The following is a 21122-nucleotide window of genomic DNA, read 5'->3' as shown; positions in this document are numbered from 1 at the left end:
TACCAACAGCGATTTTGTAGAATTAGCAGATCATTGACATGACATTGACTGCCCACATACCCTAATAGTGACTGTCTCTGATAGGATACAGTCATTGTTTGGCTGATAATTTTCGACCTGCTTCAGTCAATTTTTAACTTTTGTGCTTACAAGACCAACCGCCGCTCTAATTCCTGGTGAAACTTATGCTGTGTATGGCAAGCCGTAGACTGTAACGGACATGACTTCCTCTTTATTCAGCCTCTGGCTCTTGTTAGTTTAACGACAATATCTGGAGCTGGGGAGGAGAGGGGACTTTGTTATCACATGATACAGAAAGTTTTCAGGAAATTTTTTTATCTTGCCAGTGCTGAGAGGAATCACAGTGTGCAGCGGATGGGACAGGTCCTTCTCCACTAGAAGTATAACGCAAGCAATGTTTCTACACATTTTACAAGGCACATGACACCATTAGAATAACAAACTTCTCATTCAAGCTCCCATTTAACCAAATTGAAATGGCTTTTTATTATAAATAGGAACGGCAAAAGAAATCATTGTGTTTATGTAGATTTTGGGATCAGTTTCTTCACTACATTCAGCAGGTCGTGGAATTCTGTGTTCTGGAAATGCCCATGGTCATCGTATTTGTGCAGCTCTGCATCTAGGTTATCAGCCACTTGTTGCTGCTCACTCCATGGCAGGAATGGATCATCTGTGGAACCAAACTGAATTATATGGCGACAGTTGGCTTTTATCTTCTCCCACTGCCAGGGCCGATTAAAGTATCCTAGATGTTTGAAAGGTTAAAAAAAAATAAAAGAAGCTGGGAGTTAACAAGTCTAAGGCCTTGAACTTCACTTTAAACTCACTATTGCAATGCCATATCAGAGACAATGATTGCTTGGGCCTCAACCCTTTCTTACATTGGCATCCACATCGCTTTGATTCCATCTAAATTATCCACCTTTATTTAAAGACCTTTTTATACCTGTTTGTGTTATCCTACCAAACCGGGAAAGTGGATAGGAGTTCTATGTCCCATCAAAATGCTGTACTTTTTCAGGGCCCTCCCAATCCTGACTCACATTCCCAGACAACAAACAGTGGAAGATACTAGAATTTACCTGGGCTAATTGTAAACCACGCCTTGTGGCTCAATAATTGTCACCACAAAACAGTAGGAGGCCTTAGTGTTCCTTATCTATCCAAATAATTAATGGTTGCACAAATAATACCATTAGCAGCGCTCCATGGTACCGTAGAACTTTTGCTATTGTCTTATTTAAACTTGCTATATTGCCTCCCAATCCTGATTTACAACTGATTGTGGATCCCCCTGAATCATAGGCCTCCTGTCATTCTTGTCTTTACTCTCCTTCTTTCGACTTGGCACTACTAGATCTCTGGTTTTAGCATTCTGAACTTCTTGCTGTGGTTATAACTTTATCGGACACCTGCTAACAACTTTTTTAAAGTGGTTGTAAACCCTTACAAATATCCAGTGAAATGACTGGCCTCTGATACACAGAGATGAAACAAATCCTCCTACATAATTTGTATCAGTTTATCTGCAGTATTCTCCTCTCTACATCTGTTCAAAGTGCTGAACTTTAAAGCGTGTCAGAGTTCCGAAAAAAAAAAAAAGGGGTGGAGATCTAAAGTTAGACTCTGCAGAGCTAAGTGAGAAGAGCTCTGAGAGCTGATTGGAGGGAAGGGACACATAATATCAATCAGCTGGAGATCCCCCCCATGTCACAATTTTTCTCTTGGTGTCAGGAAAACTTGAGGCAGCAGACAGAAATAACATTTGGTGCTTATAACAGACAGGTACACACTATAGAGGGATATACTTTATTCAAATTTCATGTCGTAGGTTTACAACCACTTTAATGATTCTACTCTAACGGATGGTGTAGAGTTCTTCTTTTGTCTTTCTTCTCCAAATCCCCTGATATTGTACCAGGCTCACCTCTACCTCTCGACCCCTTGGACTTGTTTTGACATTCGGGACCAGTTTGCCAGCCAGAGTCATAATTTACTTTTTTGTATGTGCAAGGCCAGTTGCGAAATTATGACTACGTGTTTACGGTTACTTTTTGCTTTATTATAATTTTACACTCCCAATTGTACTCATTTACTTAAAGGATCCTGTGGATCACAGTAGTGCAGTTCAATCTTTGAGTTCAGCTCATAAAAAATGGGGGCAAAAACAAAGTGTTGAGTTTATAACTTTGTTCAGTGTATTTGTAAAAAACTTTGAAAAGCATTTATCATTTTCCTTTCACTTCACAATTATGAGCCACTTTGTGTTGGTCTATCACAAAAAATCTCAATAAAATACATTTACGTTTTTGGTTGTAACATGACAAAATTTGGAAAATTGTAAGGGGTATGAATACTTTTTCAAAGCACTGTACAGTGCTCTACAAAATGAAATATTCTTTAGTAGAAAGTAGGTTCTACTGTAAATTACTAAAAAAAAAGTTAATTGTGCAGCATTAAAGCCAAGGATAACAGGAACATTTGCAATGTACAGGAACTGCAATCTCCAACTTTTTACCTAATTCATATTAAAAAAACAGTAGACATCTTTAATGTGTACACAGAGTAATAAAAACTTACCACTCTCACGTTCATTATCATCTCCCAAATCAGAGGTGTAAGCTGACACAAGAATGATTGCATAAACCGGATGTTTTTCAGCAAACCTGTTGAAAATTGACAGTGATCCATATAACAGAAAATTTTATTAAATACTTACTGTAATTTTCCTTTCCTGGTGCCAATCCATGGCAACATACAAGTGGTAGTAGTGTGCTGTCATGTTGGCGCCAGGAAAACAGAAAGTTGCATCAAATATTGTAATTTTCCTTTTCTGGCACCAATCATAGCAGCATTCTACCACATGTATGTTGCCATGTTGGCGCCAGGAGATCCTGTCATCTGCTCAAGTACTATGGGTGCTAGTGTCTACTCAATATAGAGCCTTAAAATGGAACAGGAGAGAAAAACGCCAAAATACTCAGTTCAAATACAAATACAGTATGCTGTCTGTATTTTACCTGCCATACAATTTGTTAGCCAGTTATTTATTTGAAATGCACACACTGCTTTCAAGGAGAATAGACCTGCTACTTTACTGCATTAGCTCCCTGCTCACCGGACAGAACTAATATACGGTAGCTAATTATTTGGCAAATTGGCACGCTGGAGAAGTGACATGGTAAAGCAGGCCATAAATTACACAATTTTCTTTCTTTCAACCACATGTTGATGTGGGAATTCCTCCCGCAGCGCTATTGCAATCTGTTAGCAAGGAGCCTTACCCACTAGGGATGGGTTGTACACCCCCCTGTTTGGTTTGCAGCTGAACTCCCGAACAGGGTAAATGTTCTAACCCGAACGGCGAACCCCATTAAAGTCTATAAGAGCTGAACAGGAAAAATCAAAAGTCCCCATTTTGAAGGCTTATATGCAAGTAATTGGCCATAAAAAGGGTATGGGGGTCTGGGTACTGCCCTGGGGGACATGTATCAATAAAAAAAATAACAATTTTTTTTTCAGGAGCAGCAATTTTAATTAAATATAAGTAGAACTATAGGCAAAACTCTTTTTTTTCATTTTTGATAGAGTAAGGGAGGGTTATAACCCCCGTAAGGTTTATTTTGCCATCTTTGTCCTATTGGGGGAGATTTACCTTCACTTCCTGTCCCATAGCCAAAACAGGAAGTGAGAGGGAAGCAAATTAAGGGACTCTCTTGGGGGCCTCCAGGTCACCAGAACTAGAACTAGTGTCCGCTTTGGAAGATTTCCCCTCTATTACTTTTCTGGGGACAACCCAAAGTTTGGGATTTTCTATTACTTTTACTTTCAATGATAATTTTACAAAGGACAAACAGAAAGAATCTCTAATGGGGACATGCAGCAATAAAAACTGACAGGGGTTCTAATTAATCTCCCCTCTATCCAAAACTAAAAAAAAAGAAAAATTCCTTTAGTTATACTTTAAAAGTGCAACAATAAAAATTAAAAATTCCTTTAAATCTAAGACTTGGGGGGGGGGGGGTTCCCCTTAATGTGCCTGTAAAGTCAAATCCCATTTAAAAACGAATCGCGGTTACAATTCCCGGCACCCGGCTATTAAAAAAACGGTGTGGGGTTGTCCCCCCAGTACATACTAGGCCCTTCGGGTCTGGTATGTATTTGGAGGGAATCCCCACGCCAAAATAAAAATAAAAAAACAGCGTGGGACCCCCCCAAAAGCCACATTAAAGCCTTATTTGGGTATGCAGCCTGGCAGGTCAGGAGGGGGGGGGGATGGTGGATGGATGAGCGACTGCCCCCCTTACCCCAAAGCACCTTGTCCCTATGCTGCTGGGGACAAGGGCCTCCTCCTGACAACACTAGGCTGTGGTTGTCAGGGTCTGTGGGCTTATCGGAATCTGGAAGTCCCCTTTAACAAGGGGGCCCCCAGATCCTGTCCCCCAATGTGAATGGGTATCGGGTACATAGTACCCCTACCCATTCACCAAAAAAGTATACAAAAGTAATAAACACAAGAGACCGTTTTTGCCAAATCCTTTATTAAAAAAATGTAAATCCATCGTCAATCATGCCGCCCGTAGAACCCCATAAATAAAAAAAAGATGTAAAAAGGCTCTCGCCTCCTGGGAGGCCTCCTGCCATATGACTGCTCTGTGCTTTGACATTTATTATATAGGCAAGAGGCGGAGCCATCTAGCTATGTCACCTGGTGGCACTGCCCCCCTCTCTGACATCACGTGGCATGCCCCCTTCCCGCAGACCCTAACAACATCAGCCAAGGGTTGTCGGGAGGGAAAGAAAAGGTGCACCCACCCCCCCATATTGGGGGCATGTGGCCTGGTATGGTTTAGGGAGGATGCTCGCTCATCCAACCCCCCCCCCCTTTTCCTGATCTGCCAAAGCTTTGCCCAATCAGTGCGCAGAATGCACTGTGCAGTGCTTAGTGCATTGAAGTGTGTTCGTTGGGGTGAACACCTGGCGAACACTGCAAATTCAGTGCTTGGGCCGAACCGTTTGCCCATCCCTATTCCCACCAGTGGAATACAACAATCACTCGAAAGAAAAAAGCCCATAGATTAATCGAAATTCAGACGATTCAGCAAGAATTTCGTTCTGTCTATGGCGGGCTAAGTTTTAGTGCTTGATTTTTGAAATGAACATGCAGGCCAAATTTTTGTGCATTAAAGTGTGTTGATTATTAATTTTTAATAATGGGCTGGCAAATGCAAAGTGCCACAATACACAAAAATGCCTGTATACGGTTCTCCATACCTCATGGCTGCAGCTGCTCCAGAGCTGTGTCCAATAATTATTGTACTTTTATCACACTGTAGTTCTGATTCCATAAACGGAAGCCATATTGATTCTCGTGCTGTAACTGGGTTGAGAAAAAAATATAAACACATTTAGCTAAAATTTTTAACAGGGACCAGGAAATGGTGACACGTTTTTCTTTAATATATACATAGACATATACAGGATATACTCTGCTCAAAAAAATTAAAGGAACACTTTTTTTTTTATCAGAGTACAGCATTAAGTCAATTCAACTCCTGGGATATTGAGCTGGTCAGTTAGGTAGCAGAGGGGGTTGTTATTCAGTTTCAGCTGCTTTGGTGTTAATGAAATCACCAACAGGTGCACTAGATGGGCACCAATGAGACGACCTTCAAAAACAGGAATGGTTTTACAGGTGGAGACCACTGACATTTTTTTCTCTACTCATCTTTTCTGACTGTTTTTCACTAGTTTTGCATTTGGTTAGGGTCAGTGTCACTACTGGTAGCATGAGATGATACCTGGACCTACAGAGGTTGCACAGGCAGTTCAACTCCTCCAGCATGGCACATTAATGCGTGCCATTGCCAGAAGGTTTGCTGTGTCTCCGAGCACAATCTTAAGAGCATGGAAGAGATTCCAGGAGACAGGCAGTTACTCTAGGGGAGCTGGACAGGGCCATAGAAGGTCCTTGATTTCAATGCCAGACAAAATAGCCACTATGGCTACACAAACATGGTCACCAGCCTATACAGAATATAGGCTACAACAAAATGATGGGCCGCAGGGCTCCACAAGGCTCCCAGGGACCCAGGAGAGATCCCCGAGGCCCAGGCAAGGCACAGATCAGGAAGGGGGCTGTGTCAGGAGCCCCCACCAGGTACAGCCCGCCCTGCAAGCCAATTGCCAGGTCGCCTGCAGCGCACCCCCTCCGCCCCCATTGCCAGTACAGCACCCTGTCCCAGCCACAGGAGATAGGCCAAACTACCATTCAACCCCAAGTATAGGTGGATGGGGGGGTTAGATGACCCACAGGACCACCAGACACAAGGTAGGGGGTGCCCAAATGGAAGGAAGGGAACCCGGGGGTTCGACCGTTCCAGGGAGGGGCCCCCATCCACTCCAAAACCCTCAGGGGGAGAGGGGGGACAGTTACTCAACATACCAGGAACCAAGTGGGCACCACTCCAGACAGAACCTCTCACCATCAAAACGGGGGGGGGGGGTTTCTGTCGGCCAGGAGTAACGATGCAACGTGGGCCGAAACCCGGTCGTATGCAACTTCGTGGGATGTTTAACCCGCAGGCCAGCCTCTGTCCGGTGGGGCTATGTCGCGGCCGAACTAACACAGATTTGTGGTCTGCGCACGCTCCCTGGCCAGACTGGGGTCACCACTGGATCTAAATTATCCAGCCTGTCGCCCAATCCGGCAGTTGATTGTAGATCGCGCACTTTCGGTCTCGCATGCACGGAAGCGGCAGAAACAAGCGTCCGCCATCTTTAAACATTGATCTGTGGGACTACAATGCCCAGAATGATAGAGAAAACATTGTGCAGAAGAGAGGAAAGCCTACTGGAGGACCACTGCATAAATGTAAGCCTATTTAAGGCTTGTATGCAATACAGGCGTTCCAGATTCCCCGAGACCACCAGATTGGGGTTTCTTCCATTTAGCTCTATTAGAGCCTGTACAGAATAGGACTTCCAACCTGGAGAGACCTAACCTGGCTGGGGCGAAGTGCGGTAAAGGGCGTATCCATCCATCCATCTGTAACGCTCCTGCGTTTTTATAGTAAGCTGGATTTGCAGCTGCAGAATCTCCACTTAGTAGTCATGTAGAGATGTGTTGAATTACCAGATCCAACTCTCCAGACTCATCACTGTGGACCCGCCTGCTTCAGCATACAGATATACACACACTCAATAAGATGTTCCTGGAGTGGTAGGATGTATATGACAGTATAGAGGTGATGTGCTGAAGGGACAGGTGTGAGCAGTGATAGCAATGATAAGCACTTGATAGTAATGTTCAGGAGAGTAGTAGACGGTAATAGGTAGGATGCAGATAGGTTAGTAATCATGTATGGTAATAGGTGGTAAGGACAGCAGATGATATACAGGAGAGACTAACCCAGTGCAAGGATAGATGGTAGTAGACTCAAGAGTTAGCAATCTATGTAACAGTGCAGATGATAGAATTAGTAATGCATAGATAGTAACAGTCCTTAATGTGCAGAAGTAGATAGTGTAAGTTTGTTATGGAGGAATCCCCTGTGGGGTACTTATCACTAGTAAGGTTAGTAAGTAGAGGGGTCCGGTAGTGAGGGAGTGATCCGGTAGCGAGATACGGGATCAGTAGCGAGGTTCCGGTCTGTTCCAGGTAAAGAGAATAGCTGGAGGCTCCGGCAGCATAAGACAAGGCTTGTAAGCATGCGGTTTGAACGAACAACCTGAGAGAGAAAGCCGGCGATTGAAATAGCCGCTCAGAGCGGCGCTCAGTGATGATGTCATACGGCTTAAAGGTATATGCGTTCCACCTAACTAAAAAGGTGGGACGCAATATGAAAAGGAAAATGGGCAATAAGGGTACCAAAGGTACCAGAATCTTACACCATCCTGTTAGGTGAGGGGAAGAAAAGGGAATGCTGTGGGGTCTCTTCTTCAAAAATATATAGCTAACCAATCCTACCAGGTTGTGGGGGCGGAGTCACAACCCAGTGTGTGCTGCCATGATGGGTCAGGAAACAGCAAATAAAGAATACACAGTGATGAAAAAAGCACTTTTGGATTTACCCAATTATTTTTTGCTCCTCTAATCTCAATGAGTCATATAACTAGAGGTGTCCCCCTTTCCCATTTCAGAAAGTTGTGCAGTATGAGCACATATGAATCACAAATATAGATAAATGAAGTGTAAAATATGTAGAGTAGTACCATGTGTAGTAGTTACACATATGTAACTGCTATCATTTATTTTATTTAGTGCTTATTCGCACGGGCATATGCATACTTTCTACATAGAGTACAGCTGGCTGAGCTAGCAGAAGATCCTGCATGAAATACAGTATATGCCCAAAGTCCTCACTATTAGATGTGTAAAACTCTTGTAATTACTTTCCACGTGTATACATATACACAAGATCATGTGTATAAATCTACAAATATATACAGCCCCAGTTGCAGCTGTGTCTAAAGCTGGATACACACTATACAACTGTTGTTGTTAGATTTCCTTTAGATTTACCTTCAACTATGTAGTGCAATGACCTGCCTGATTGCATACAAATTGAAAGTGTTTAGGTCTGACCTCATATTATATGGTTTTGGTAAATCTAAAGAAAAAAATCTAAAGACAATTGCATAGTGTGTATGGCCCCTTACTGTTTTGTATGCCGCTAAACATGGTGCACAGTTTCATTAGTAGATGCAGCTGCGTGTATGGCCCCATTAAATCCTATAATGCTGTGCACATCTAAATACAGGGTTTTAGATGCCCATGTGAGCCCTTAACCACTTGCCGACCGCTGCCCGACTATATACGGTGGCGGTCAGCCCCTCCCAGGCAAAGTGACGTACCGGTACGTCACTAGCCTGGGAGCGAATAAGGGGCGAGCGCGCGCCGCCGGTGGCGCACTCCCGCCCCCGCTCGTACCCGAAGAAGCCGGCGCGTGTGACCGGCGGACCCGATGTCTGCCGGTCACTCGCGATCGTCGGGTGGAGAGGGAGAAAGGCAGGCGGCTAATGTAAACAAAGCCGCCTGTCACTCTCTCCTGTGTAAAAGCACAGATCATACGGTCCTGCTATGTAGGACCGTTGATCTGTGCTGTTACACACAAAGCCACATCCAATCATAGTAAGAAACACGCCCCTAGGAACACACTTAACCCCTCCCTCTCCAATAAAGTTAACCCCTTCCCTCCCAGTGTCATTTTTACAGTAACAGTGCATATGTATAGCACTGATTACTGTAGTAATGTCACTGGTAACCCCAAAAGTGTCAAAAATGTCAGTCAAGGGTCCGATCTGTCTGCCGCAATGTCGCAGTAACGCAAAAAAAAAAAAAACCGCAGATCGCCCCCATTACTCGTTAAAAAAAAAAAAACGACAAAAATCTTTCCCTTAGTTAGTAAACGCAATAACTTTTGCGCAAACCAATCAAAATACGTTTTTTGCGATTTTTTTTTTCCAAACATATGTAGCAGAAAACAAATTGGCCTAAAATGTTAAAAAATTTAAATTTTTACATTTTTTTGGGGGAGAATTTCATATAAAAAAAATGTGAAAAATATTGTTATTTTTGCAAAATTGTTGCTCTTTTTTTGTTTATAGCGCATGAAAAAAAAAAATTACACAGGTGATCGAATACCACCAAAAGAAAGCTCTGTTTGTGGGAAAAAAAGGACGTCAATTTCATTTGGGTGCAGCGTCGCACGACCGCGCAATTGTCCGTTTAAAGTCATGCAGTGCGGAATCGCAAAATAGGCCCTGGTCAGGAAGGGGGTAAAATCTTCCGGGGCTTAAGTGGTTAAAATGAATCTGATATAAAAAAATGTTTAAAGCTAACATGACCCCATAGGGGCAGGCATGAAAAACGTGTTGTCCATGATGCAACATGTGCACCTCTCTTTGTTTACGGTCAAGGTGCTCGCATTGCGCTGTGGGATATGGGATGGGGAGCTGCATGCCAGAATTCTGATTTGAAGCTGAAGATAAGGCTTGTACATTCAGTGCACCCAAGATTGGGGCTCTCCATGCACACAGAAGATACCTTCTTGACAGTTGACATGTGTAGACCTCTTGGATCTGCTCTAAGGCTTGGTTCTGCAGTTTGCTTTTGATCCATTTCTGTAGTGCATTGTGCAGTGCGTTTCGCATTATTGAAGATTTTTTTTTTTTATGCGTTTTGCATTTGTTTATGCTTTTCTCTTTATTTTGGCCAATTTGTTGTTGGGTGGATTAAAAAACACAAAAACATCCATGCGTTCCGATTCCAGTGCAGACCAAAAAAAGGGTCCTGCACTATTTTGGTCCGAATGCAATGCAAATTCACCTATACAAACTGTCTGGCTGAATTTGCATCGCACAGACATCGCATGTGATGTGCAGAGCAATGCGGAGCGAATCACGTGCAATGTCTGTGATCACACCAGTATGAACCCAGTAGTCTTAGGCTCTATTAACACCTGAGCGTACTAAAATCGCGGGCAGAATTGCAGCAAAACACGGGACGCATTTGCGATACCATATTTTCTTAATGGCACCCCAAACGTGGTGCGATTTGGCTTCAAAATTGCTGCAAAAGTTGAACCACCAAATGTTCCTGGCTCTGTGCTAACATTTGGTACATGAGCTTCTTTGGCGTGTTTTTGAAGCGAAGGGAGGCCCATTCACATGAATGGTGCTGCTCCAAAAAAACGCTAAAAAGAACGCGGGGCAATAGGTGTCGCTGCTGTACGCTTAGGTGTGAATGGAGCCTTAGGATCATGGTAACTCAGCTCTGTTCACTATACGTTACAAAGCTATATGTTTAAAAACTTTTGTATTTCTTAAAAACAGCACCATGTGATAGAATTTGCTTTGCAAATGAAATAAAATAATATACTTACATGGATCAGGCATGTTTTGAAGCAAGCACTTGAAATTTGGAATCTGCAAGATACAGGAATGACATACTAGGTAAATTATGTCCCTGTGTTTTAGTTCACACTCAACACTGTATAACTAATTTTACCTTTTCTAGTCTCTTTTTTGTCCATCCGTACCAGATACAGGACGCTACATTCCCTCCTCCATTGCCGGGGACTATCACAGCTTTTACAGGACAATCCATAGACAGGTCTTCAGACATCGTCACGTTACAAACTACAGCTTGTGTTCAGGAAATGCATGGCTTAAGAGAGATGCATCATGGGAAATGTAGTTTTTTTCTGCATTTATTCAAGTGACTGTTTAGAAGTTTAAAAAAATAAAGAGAGCAAAACAAATGTTTGCATTTTTCAGCAACCATCACATACTGTATGTAATATAATCCTAGAAAAAGTAGGCTCTTGCATAAGCACATGGTTGGATCAATATACTAAGCCTAGAGCTACATAGGGGATTTTCAATCTCAAAGATGGAAAAAATCTGCAAGTACAAAAATTGTTCCTACAGATAACTGCTAGGCAATTGAGCCCTTTTAATGCTTCACTTTGAGTGAAGCATTAATGCATTTTTATATGTGACTTGTAGTACAGGAAATAGATCGTAAACATGCGATTTTCAGGAGCTTGCATTAAAGCGGAACTTTACCCAAACGGGGGAACTCTGCTCTTATTCCCCCCTGCCATGTTTGGATTTTTTTTTCTGTAAAAGGGTACCTGGTTTTGACAGGTACCCGCTTCCACTTGACCTAGGCAATCTGAGCGGAAGTTAGCAACCCCCCCCCCATCCTCCCTGCCAGAAACCATCTGGGACACATCACAGGTCCCAGCAGGAGGCTGTGGGACCATTCACAAAGTGCAGTGCGGCTCAAGCATGCGCAGAGAGAAGCTGGCTGTGAAGCCACAAGGAATTCACATGCCGGCCCCGGGAACCCGAAGACTGGTGAAGAACTGGCCCAGGTGAGGACAGCGCTGGATCCCTGTACAGGTGAGCATCTGTTTATTATAAGTCAGGACCCACATTTTTATAGCTGCTGGCCTAATTTTTTTGGAACCTTGCTCCTTTTTAAAGTCTATGGGCCAAAATACTCTTCTGCACTAAAGAAGCTCATCAAGACGCGTCATGCAACACAACATCCTGGTTTTAACAGGATTCTTCATTCTGAGCATTGTCCCGTGCCTTGTGGTGCCAAGCCAAGTGTCTGCGGCTTAAACAGCTTCTGCAATTGCAGAAGAAAGGTGCTATTCATTCTGTCTCTCATCATTCTCCTATCCTCTTACTTACTTGTTTCTTGTGATATGACAGCAAACGCACAGCTTTGCCACATCATAAAGGTGAGCATTTTCCTTGAATCTAAAAACGATTATGTGGCTGATAACTATAAGGGAGAAGCTGCCTCTTCACCTCTGCCACATATCTACACAGACCGCCTCTACCTAATGATAACTCCTGCCCTGGTCAGAGGTCACTCCGTCTTACATTTTTAACAGCCTGACCTCACACATTGAACAACCATTCACATTGTTGCATTGTGGTACCACACAGCAATACATGTTACCTGTGTTTTTTGCATTCTCAATGCCACCCTAATGCACCTTACCGATTACTGTGATATTCAACTTTGGTAAAAGCTGTAAGTTTGTTTTTACCTACAGGCTCCCCTTACCGTCATAGGCAATTTTTTGGTTAATGTAAACTAACCCTGAAACCCAACACACATTAACCTCTTGCCGACCGCCCACTGCAGTATTACTGCGGCAGGGCAGCTCAGCTGCGCAAAATCACATAGATTTTAGGTGATTTTGTGCACGAGGTCTCGGCAGCATGCGCCGACGGAGCCGCGCTCCCACTGTGTTAGACACAGCGGGAGGGGGGCCGCCATAGGAGCGGCAGCGTTTCTCACCGGCCTCCCGCAATTGTCAGAGAAACTGTTCTTTTCTTCTCTTTCCCCCTTGTGGGATCTGGCAATAACAGGATCCCCTGATGAAGCTACAAGCGAAACACGTAGCGATCATGTGACCTTCTGAGATACCCGTGAGACCTGAATATTTTCTTAAAATGATCGCAAGATTTGCACATACTTTCTCAGGTCTCCCTGGTGCACTATTCTTATCACTAGGAGAGACTTTGTATTAATGGGGAGATACAGTGCCTTGCGAAAGTATTCGGCCCCCTTGAACTTTGCGACCTTTTGCCACATTTCAGGCTTCAAACATAAAGATATAAAACTGTAATTTTTTGTGAAGAATCAACAACAAGTGGGACACAATCATGAAGTGCAATGAAATTTATTGGATATTTCAGACTTTGTTAACAAATAAAAAACGGAAAAATTGGGCGTGCAAAATTATTCAGCCCCTTTACTTTCAGTGCAGCAAACTCTCTCCAGAAGTTCAGTGAGGATCTCTGAATGATCCAATGTTGACCTAAATGACTAATGATGATAAATAGAATCCACCTGTGTGTAATCAAGTCTCTGTATAAATGCACCTGCACTGTGATAGTCTCAGAGGTCTGTTTAAAGCGCAGAGAGCATCATGAAGAACAAGGAACACACCAGGCAGGTCCGAGATACTGTTGTGGAGAAGTTTAAAGCCGGATTTGGATACAAAAAGATTTTCCAAGCTTTAAACATCCCAAGGAGCACTGTGCAAGCGATAATATTGAAATGGTAGGAGTATCAGACCACTGCAAATCCACGAAGACCTGGCCGTCTCTCTAAACTTTCAGCTCATACAAGGAGAAGACTGATCAGAGATGCAGCCAAGAGGCCCATGATCACTCTGGATGAACTGCAGACATCTACAGCTGAGGTGGGAGACTCTGTCCATAGGACAACAATCAGTCGTATACTGCACAAATCTGGCCTTTATGGAAGAGGGGCAAGAAGAAAGCCATTTCTTAAAGATATCCATAAAAAGTGTTGTTTAAAGTTTGCCACAAGCCACCTGGGAGACACACCAAACATGTGGAAGAAGGTGCTCTGGTCGGATGAAACAAAAATCAAACTTTTTGGCAACAATGCAAAACGTTATGTTTGGCATAAGAGCAACACAGCTCATCACCCTGAACACACCAACCCCCACGGTCAAACATGGTGGTGGCAGCATCATGGTTTGGGCCTGCTTTTCTTCAGCAGGGACAGGGAAGATGGTTAAAATTGATGGGAAGATGGATGGAGCCACATACAGGACCATTCTGTAAGAAAACCTGATGGAGTCTGCAAAAGACCTGAGACTGGGACGGAGATTTGTCTTCCAACAAGACAATGATCCAAAACCTAAAGCAAAATCTACAATGGAATGGCTCACAAATAAACATATCCAGGTGTTAGAATGGCCAAGTCAAAGTCCAGACCTGTATCCAATCGAGAATCTGTGGAAAGAACTGAAAACTGCTGTTCACAAACGCTCTCCATCCAACCTCACTGAGCTCGAGCTGTTTTGCAAGGAGGAATGGGCAAAAATTTCAGTCTTTCGATGTGCAAAACTGATAGAGACATACCCCAAGCGACTTACAGCTGTAATCGCAGCAAAAGGTGGCGCTACAAAGTATTAACTTAACGGGGCTGAATAATTTTGCACGCCCAATTTTTCAGTTTTTTATTTGTTAAAAAAGTTTGAAATATCCAATAAATTTTGTTCCACTTCATGATTGTGTCCCACTTGTTGTTGATTCTTCAAAAAAAATTACAGTTTTATATCTTTATGTTTGAAGCCTGAAATGTGGCAAAAGGTCACAAAGTTCAAGGGGGCCAAATACTTTTGCAAGGCACTGTATTGCTCATGTATTTTCATGAATTGATTTTATAATAACATTTTTATGATGTTGTAATAAAATGATTTTTTATTGATTCAACACTTGAGTCCTTATATGGGGTTATTTGTGGCTACCTTTAAAGTGCCACTTTCTTGTTTTTTTTGTTTCTACCAACTGATTCAGAAGCCATCAACGTTTACCCGAGCATGACTGTGTACAGCCATTTACTTGCTTGTTGTGTTGCATGTGCAGCTCCCCCCGCTCCAGGAAATTACCGGGCATTTAACACTTCAACACACAGGAACTGTTAAGTGTCCATGTGCATTTACCACAAACTGCTGGTGTGAATGAGCCCTAAATAAGAGGAAATAGAAATCTTTCCCTAAAAAAACCATTTATCATAAAAGCTGAGTTTTCAGATTTCTGCGTAAGCCCAGCTGTGACAGATTCTCTTTACAGACACTACTTCCTAATGGGACACAGTTGGCAAAAAAAGAAAAAAGAAAATGTCGGGTCATGACCCTTCCTTTCAAAATGAAAAAAAAAAATAAAAAAAAAAGTTTTTGCCATAGTTCTACTTTAAAGCTCTGGTCACACCTAGGCGATTTAAATTGCAGGCGGAATTGGCACAAAATGCGGGACTCTTTTGGAATGCCCTGATTTCCTAATGGCACCCCAAACGATGCGCAATTTTGCCACGATTGTCAAATGATAAATGCACTAAAATTCCAAAAAAAATCGCAACACCATACGCTCCTGGCTCTGTGCCAAGATTTGGTGCATGAGCCTCTTTGGAGCGTTTTTGGAGCAGGGGGAGGCCCATTCAAATGAATAGTGCAGCATCAAAATGCTCCACAAAAAAGCTTTAAAAAAATGCGGTGCAGCAGCTGCCGCTGTACTGATGTGTGTGAATGGATCCTAAAGTGTCACTAAAGGCAAACATTTATCTAAAGATTTGGACAGAGTAGAGAAGGATTAGAACCCCTTTCAGTTTTATTGCTGTCTGTGCCCGTTAAGGAGATTCACCCTTTCTATTTGTCCCATTTACCGTTACTATAAAGTGAAAGTAAATCCCAAATTTTGGGTTGCCCCCAGAGAAGGAATAGAGGGGAAATCTTCCAATGGGGACACTAGTTCTGGTTACACCCTGGGATTCCCTCACTTTGGAGGGACTTCCACTAACTTCCTGTTATAGCTACAGGACAGGAAGTGAAGAGAAATCTCTGAAATGGGACACAGGTGGCAAAACTGACAGGGGTTAAAACTCCCCCCTTAGTCAATCCAAAATGAAAAATTTTGCCTTTAGTGACAACTTAAGTCCTATTTATAGAGAAATTTTAATATTAGTAACGAAAATGAATAAATAAGTCCTATTTATAGAGAAATTATAATATATATTAATTTCTCGATATTATTACTATACTAATATTATATTTTTTTTATGAATAGGACTTATATATTCATTTCCTGATATTATTACTATATTAATAAGTCCTATTTATAAAAAATTATATATTATTAGTATAGTAATATTATAGTGAAATTAATATACAAATCCTATTTATAGGGAAATTATAATATTAGTATATAGAAATGAATATAGAAGTCCTAATTATAGACATTATACTAGTAAAGTAATATTATAGAAAAATTAATAATTAAGGCCTTTTTATAGAGAAATTATATTAAATATACATTTCTCTATACTAATATTAGAATTTCTCTATAAATAGGACTAATATATTTATTTCTCTATACTAGTATTATAATTTCTCTATAAATAGGACTTGTATATTTATTTCTCAATACTAATATTATAAATTTATAGAGAAATAGATATACAATCCCTAATTATAGAGAAATTATAATATTAGTATAGAGAAATAAATATACAAGTCCTGTTTATAGAGAAATTATAATACTAGTATAGAGAAATAAATATATAAGTCCTATTTATAGAGAAATTATAATACTGGTTTAGAGAAAGAAATATACAAGTCTTATTTATAAAGAAATGTAAATACTAGTATAAGGAAATAAATATTTAAGTCCTATTTATAGAGAAATAAATATATAAGTCCTATTCAGAGAAGGACTTTATATCCTATTGTGCCCCGCGCTCCCCCCCAGGCTGGGACTTGCAGCGTCACAGAAACTCAGTGCAAAAGGTCTCCTACGTTGGCTGTACAGAAATAACGTAACTAGGAACCGGCTGGACCAGCTTACCTGAGGGGCGGAAACTATCAGAGCGTCAGACGTGGAAATTGACGTAGGGACTCATGGCCGGCGTTTGCTTTCATTGGCTGGAGGGAACGACGTGGCTGGGTGGGAAGGCCGGCCTTTTTCCGCTGACGTAACTTGGTGTAGCCGGCCTATTGCTGAGCTGTACTTCTCTGGACCGGAATTTACACCCGGATACCGAGAGCCGAGGTCTGGCAGAGCCGGGCACCGACAGAGAGAGGTGAGGGGAAGAGCTGGGGGGAGGCTGTGTATATACACCCAGTACTGTGGGGGGTAGGCTGTGTATATACACCCAGTACTGTGGGGGGTAGGCTGAGTATATACACCCAGTAGTGTGGGGGGAGGCTGAGTATATACACCCAGTACTGTGGGGGGGAGGCTGTGTATATACACCCAGTAGTGTGGGGGGAGGCTGTGTATATACACCCAGTAGTGTGGGGGGAGGCTGTGTATATACACCCAGTACTGGGGGAGGCAGTGTATATATACCCAGTGGTGTGGGGGTGTACAGTGTATATAGTACTATGAGGGAGAGAGGCAGTGTTAGGTGTATAGAGTTCTATGGCAGGGGCTGAATGATTGGAATGTATACATAGATATACACAGCTGTGTGGGGATAGGCTTTCCATGGAATGGATTGTTCTGGTGCTGATTGTTGGATGATGTAGAAGGAGATTGTAGGGGGATGGTAAGATCTTGGTGTAATGTGTGTCCACTGTTATGCTGACCTTACAATGGTAGAAATGTTTCATTTGATTTTCTAGTGAGCCTTGATGAATGTTTGCTCAGCTCCTCTGTACACCAGAACTCCCAGCAGGAGAAAATCTGCCTAAATCACCTAAAGCCACGGACCGCACATCCGTTTAGTCGCATCAAGCGTTTGAGCAATTATGGATTCCATTGGCCAGAATATTCATTTATTCTGGCCATTGGACTGAATGAACCCGAAACGCGTCCCACTTTTTTTTTCTGTCCAAAAGCTCAATAAAACCCTGGTTCACACTGATGCGGCACAAATTTAAAGCAGAACACTGTAAGAATTTGCATTGTAGGGGGATAGTAAGATCATGATTGTGTGTGTGTGTTTTTTTTTTTTTTTTTTTTTTTTTTTTTTTACATTGCAATATGAATTCTGGCTAGCATATGCATTTTCCATGTGAATTTATTGTGCTTTTTTGTGAGGGGATTGGTCACATCTATTTTATTTTCTATAAATCTAGGTAAAGTCCAGTGATGTGAACACTGGACTGTGATTTCATTTCGGGCCCATAGAGGTCTATGGAGCTTATAATAAGCACCACACCAAACTCACACAGAACCCTTTTTTTTAAGTGGGGTCAAACCGATGTTAATTTTTGACGACGCAGATGAGTAGATTGGAAAAAGCAGTGTGGAAAATCTTTCTCAAATTTCTAGCAATGTTTGGCAAAGTCCATTTGTTCCAAAATCCAAATGTTAAAAGCCAACAACATTTTGAAGTTTTTTTTTTTTTTTTGTAAAGTCTCTAAATGTATTGACAACTTTCGTACAAACGAGTTAGTCTGCTAGTGTATGGCTGGCTTTAGTAGGAACAGCAGTGGACGTATTCGGGTAGCCTGAGATGGAAGATGACCTGATATGATGGTTGATCCTTAGGAAATTTTAAACTGGTAGTTTTTTTAGTTCATCTGACAGGCTGAATGTTTAAAAAAGCCCCTAATCCCAACACCGCTAACTACCCATTCATGGCTGCTAGGTATTCATCTGATCATTTCTACAGATGATTGTGTATAATCTACACCAATCAGCCATAGCATTATGATCACTCACCAAAGCCACCATGGACTACACTGCACCTCTGAAACTATACTGTGGTATCTGGCACCAAACCCTCATTAGTAGATCCTTTAATTCCTGTAAGTTGTGAGGTGGTGCCTCCATGGTTTAGACTTATTTTCCAGCACATTCCACAGATGCTCGATTGGATAGAGAGCTTGAGAATTTGAAGGCCAAGTCAATCTCTCGAACTTCCTGTTGTGTTCCTTAGGCCAGCCACCTTCTTCCATTTCTCTGTGGTCCAGTTCTGATGCTCATGTGCACATTGTAGGCACCTTTTGGGTGTGATCACAGGTCGGCATGGGCACCCTGACCGGTTTGAGGCTACAAAGCCCCATACACCACAAACTGGGATGTACTGTGTTAGGACCCCTTTCTGTTGGAAACAGCAAGTAACTTTTTCAGCAGATTGAGCTACAGTAACTCTTCTATTGGATTGGACTACACAGGCCAGCCTTCACTCCCCATGTACATCATAGAGCCTTGGCCGCCTCTGATCCTGTTGGCAGTTCACCGTTTTTTCTTCCTTGGACCCCTTTTGGAAGGTCCTGACCACTGCAAACTAGGAACATCCTACAAAAGCTGCAGTTTTGGAGCTGCTTGGAACCGGCTGTCTAGCCATTACAATTTGGCTATTGTCAGTCGCTCAAATCCTTACATTTGCCCATTTTCCTGCTTTCAACATCTCAACTTCAGGGACATGCTTACTTGCTGCCCAATATATTCCACCCACTTTCAGGTGCCATTGTACTGAGGTAATCAGTGTCCTTCACTTTACCTGTCAGTGGTCATATTGTTATGGCTGATCGGTATAAATTGATCAGGTATTTGCAGGCTGTTCATTGAAAGAACGATTTGGCCTTCTAAAGCAGCCATACACGCAGTTTGGTGCTGTGGGATATGTTGCTCTACAACAGGGATCCTCAAACTACGGCCCTCCAGCTTTTGCAGAACTACACATCCCATGAGGCATTGTAAAACTCTGATATGACATGGGCATGATGGGAATTGTAGTTCCTGAACAACTGGAGGGCCATAGTTTGAAGACCCCTGCTCTACAACCTTAGGATACATGCACAACAGACCTTCCCAGTTCCCTGTTTACCTCATGTCGGGGAGGTGGGTTATGAATAGATTAATATGTGTGCTGAGATCATTGGTACCCCACTGGCAACAACTGAATAGCCTAAGTATCAGTCAGCAGGCCTTTGTCTATGGTCATGTTTGCTCAGTATGCTCTTTATCTTGCTCATTATTTGCGTCTCCTGTGTAGAAATGCTATACACAAAAGCTGTACACAACTACATTAAGAGCATCTTGGCTGATGTAATTAGCACTACAGGTGTAATGTGTACAGAAATGCAAATTGTGATAGAGTTTGTGTAACAAAGGGCTACGAGACAATAAAGACTGCTATGTAAATTAGACTTGAATAGAAATCAGCAGTAAGCAGTGTAAGGGGTCTTCTCTTTAAATAAAATAATACACTGACCTGGAACAAGCATGCAGTACAGGAAAGTCAGTCAAGTTAAGCCAGCCATAGACGGTTCAAAGCTCTGCAGGTTCAGCTGGGACCGGCCAAGCTTTGAAACATCTATGGGCTGGCTTGATCCATCAGTTGACTTTGTCTTCGCAATAGCTCATCTATTAGCTGGGAGGTACTCCCCTATAAACACTGACTGTTAGGGGAATCACGTGATTTTCTTTCCTGCAATCCATGGTTGCGGGAAAGAAATTTGTTTAATCTATGGCCTACATTAGTTGCTCATAATCTACATGTGCTCCACGACTTAGTACCGAATCGTAATCGGAATGTAAGGCTGGCTTTTCACTAGTAGATTTTCCAAGAAATATTCATACAAAAATTCTGTAAATGTTCAGTGACTGGATGAATGTCCTTTTTAAAAGTACTTTCAAACTTTTGTTTGCTTTCATCAGTTGAATTTGGAAAAAATTTATTTTCTTGAATGGAAACCACATATGCTGCTCCATCCTTCTCCTTCTAGGTTTCTCATCACTGAGGCCGGAAACTAGCATGGAAATGACCTTGCCAATGATAAGAGAAGCAAACAAATGCTCTTAAATTGAACATTTTCAAGCAAAATTCTGATAGTGTATGACCAGTTTCAGTATTTCTCAGATGAAGAGGTCAGCAATGGCCACTTTTACTTTCTTTTCAGGTGTCAGTAGATGTGGTTCTGCTACACAAGCACAGTATCTCTGTCCTGTGACACCTCTGTGGCACTTCATTACATCATGCAGCCTGTGTCCCCTGTCGTCATGCAGCCTGTGTCCCCTGCCGTCGGAGTCCTCCTTTGCAGCCTGTGTCCGTGTCCCTGTCAGAGTCCTCCTTTACATCC

General features: G+C 42.2%; 2 protein-coding genes across 2 annotated transcripts in view; one reads left to right on the top strand and one right to left on the bottom strand.

The window, feature by feature from the left end:
• Positions 1-482: 482 nt before the first annotated feature.
• On the bottom strand, positions 483-11237 carry RBBP9 (RB binding protein 9, serine hydrolase). Its single transcript, XM_082251996.1, has 5 exons — positions 11036-11237; positions 10911-10953; positions 5299-5404; positions 2605-2690; positions 483-769 (listed from the first exon to the last, which is right to left on the bottom strand). Exons 1-5 carry the CDS (start codon positions 11150-11152, stop codon positions 543-545), a joined length of 579 nt encoding a protein of 192 aa, XP_082108122.1. The 5' UTR covers positions 11153-11237; the 3' UTR covers positions 483-542.
• Positions 11238-17025: 5788 nt separating this feature from the next.
• The window catches only part of SEC23B (SEC23 homolog B, COPII coat complex component), a 40680-nt gene continuing 36583 nt past the window's right edge, over positions 17026-21122 (top strand). Inside the window, exon 1 of the mRNA XM_082252309.1 lies at positions 17026-17167. The gene's annotated coding sequence lies outside the window, so the exon portion shown is untranslated. The remainder of the gene's footprint in view (positions 17168-21122) is intronic.

Source organism: Pelophylax lessonae (assembly GCF_965119305.1).
Source record: "Pelophylax lessonae genome assembly, chromosome: 3".
NCBI lineage: Eukaryota > Metazoa > Chordata > Amphibia > Anura > Ranidae > Pelophylax > Pelophylax lessonae.
This window is presented reverse-complemented; position numbering and strand designations above follow the sequence as displayed.